Below are 2,678 nucleotides of genomic sequence, written 5' to 3' on the forward strand. Positions count from 1 at the left end.
ATATAAGAGTTCTTCAGAATGGAAAATTTGTTTGACATTAAAAATTTTCTTTCGCATCGTCAGCACTGCAGTTCGGAGAAATCATAGCAGTGGCAAAGAGTGGAGGTAGGCTGTTAAGTTCTGGCATAAAAAGATCACGTATTTCTTTTCATTGGACTAATATAACTACGTGTAGATGGCATTTTAAATTAGGCATAGTAGATAACAGTCTAAAAATATATTCTTTTATCTATAAAATATTGAAAATTATGACATTAAACTATATTTAAATAATTTTCGATGTTCTCTAGATTGAACAATATTTGTTATCAATAATTATCGTTTGAAATAGGCAGGGCATAATGAATTTAAAAATAATGATCGCCATGTGTAATATTAAGTATTCTTATTTCAACAAAAATAAATAAGTATGACTGAAATAGTGTGAACTATTTTAGTTGGATCGCCCATACGGTACACCTACATTGTTGTGGTTGGGTTGAGGCAGAGTTTAACTGTTCTGAAAAAAATAACCGGCACAATCTGCAAATTGTATTCATAATTCAATTAAAATAAATAAAGTTGACTGACAAATTTTAGTGTGCATCATTTATGTGTTATCCTAACAGCCTTCTTCCACCCTTCGCCACTGTTACATAGTGGTTGGACCAAAAGATACCTTGCCATACATAAGTATTTATAAATAAGTGGGTTAAAAACAGAACGGCTTTTTTCTCTTTTTGATAATTGCATTATTTTTAAATTAAACAATCGTAAAACTAGCTTACCACACTCTATTAATATCATCGTCATCATCAATAGCCTAGGTCGATCCATTGCTGGATTAGGGCTTCGACTAGCGCCACGTATATCCACCGAACATTCTCTACTGCATTAATTTAATAATAAGTTATAATCTAGATACCAAAAATCCTCCAACAAAGTTGTGTCAATATCTTTTTATATAAATCTTAATTTGTAAACAATGGAAAGAAGCCTGCTTGCTTACAACATACCGCATTGTGTCATAATACAAGTCTCAAATTTTATTTTTACTACCAAATACCAAATCTTCGACCACCCTTTCACACTTCCATACATGTTGATAATTAGTTGCAGATTATTAATTGGGTTGTAGCATATTTACATGTAAGATGTTCAGTTTAGTTTGGGACAAACGCTTTATTTTTTCAGTAATAATGAAAAACAAATAAAATGGTGAAGAAAAATAATTATTACAATATTAAGTGACCAATAATATATCAGGAATACTAATTAAAATATTGCCACATACAGGTTTCACGCTTCAGTATTGCAATTAGTTGCAGTACGAATAATGTTCCAGAAACAATAAGTATTTATTATTAGGATACTTAAGATGAAAATCAATTTGCAATATTTTTTAAAACACATCGCAATTTATGGTTTTTGAGATTAACAATTTGAGAGAATTTTTTAGAGCACACATCGCATTGATGTGGTTTTTCACCAGTATGTGACATTATATGACCTTTAAGATGAGTAATTCGAGAGAATTTTTTAAAGCACACATCGCATTGATGTGGTTTTTCACCACTATGAGTCATTATATGACCATTAAGATGAGAAATTCGAGAGAATTGTTGAGAACATACATGACATTGATGTGGTTTTTCACCAGTATGTATCATTTTATGTATTTTGAGAATTCTAATTGAGACAAAATTTTTGGAACACACATCGCATTGATATGGTTTTTCACCAGTATGAGTCATTATATGACCTTTAAGACAAGAAATTTGAGAGAATTGTTTAGAACATACATGACATTGATGTGGTTTTTCACTAGTGTGTGTCATTTTATGTTTTTTGAGATAACTATTTGAGACAAATTTTTTAAAACACACATCGCATTGATATGGTTTTTCACCAGTATGTGTCATTTTATGTATTTTTAGTTCATTCGCGTTGAAATTTTTAAAGCACACATCGCATTGATGAGGTTTATTACCAGTATGTGTAAATTTATGATTTTTAAGGTGGGCAATTCGAGAGAATTTTTTAAAACATACATCACATTGATGTGGTTTTTCACCAGTATGTGTCATTTTATGTTTTTTGAGATCACCAATTTGCCTAAAATTCTTTAAACAAACATCGCATTGATGTGGTTTTTCACCAGTGTGTGTCATTTTATGTATTTTGAGATAACCAATCTCCTGGAAATTCTTTAAACATACATCGCATTGATGTGGTTTTTCACCAGTGTGCACAATTTTATGTCTTTTTAGTTTACTATTTCCGTCGAATTTTTTAAAACACACATTGCATTGATATGGTTTTTCCTCGGTGTGTGTCATTTTATGTATTTTAAGGTTACCAAATTGCAGAAAAAATTTAAAACACACATCACACTGATGTGGTTGTTTACCAAAATGCTTGATTTTATGTTTTTTGAGATGATCAATACGCTGGAAATTCTTTAAACAAACATCGCATTGATGTGGTTTTTCACCAGTATGCATAATTTTATGTCTTTTCAGTTTACTATTTGCGTTGAACTTTTTAAAACACACATCGCATTGATATGGTTTTTCATCGGTGTGTGTCATTTTATGTACTTTAAGGTTACCAATTTGCAGAAAATTTTTAAAACACACATCACACTGATGTGGTTTTTTACCAATATGTGTTTTATACAACTTAGGATGCTGAGACTT

The 2,678-nt window shown here is 30.6% G+C and overlaps 1 protein-coding gene across 1 annotated transcript; it reads right to left on the minus strand.

The window, feature by feature from the left end:
* Positions 1-490: 490 nt before the first annotated feature.
* Positions 491-2,150, minus strand: LOC147077444 (uncharacterized). The gene is made up of 2 exons (XM_085941092.1): positions 1,446-2,150; positions 491-499 (listed from the first exon to the last, which is right to left on the minus strand). Exons 1-2 carry the CDS (start codon positions 2,148-2,150, stop codon positions 491-493), a joined length of 714 nt encoding a protein of 237 aa, XP_085797218.1.
* Positions 2,151-2,678: the final 528 nt, after the last annotated feature.

This window comes from Rhyacophila brunnea, unplaced genomic scaffold (assembly GCF_057557595.1).
Source record: "Rhyacophila brunnea isolate RB1 unplaced genomic scaffold, BYU_Rbru_1.0 scaffold_13, whole genome shotgun sequence".
NCBI lineage: Eukaryota > Metazoa > Arthropoda > Insecta > Trichoptera > Rhyacophilidae > Rhyacophila > Rhyacophila brunnea.

What these genes read in the sequence shown, in the direction of transcription:
- LOC147077444 (XM_085941092.1), bottom strand. Translation starts at nt 2,150, where the DNA reads ATGACACACACTGGTGAAAAACCACATCAATGCGATGTTTGTTTAAAG.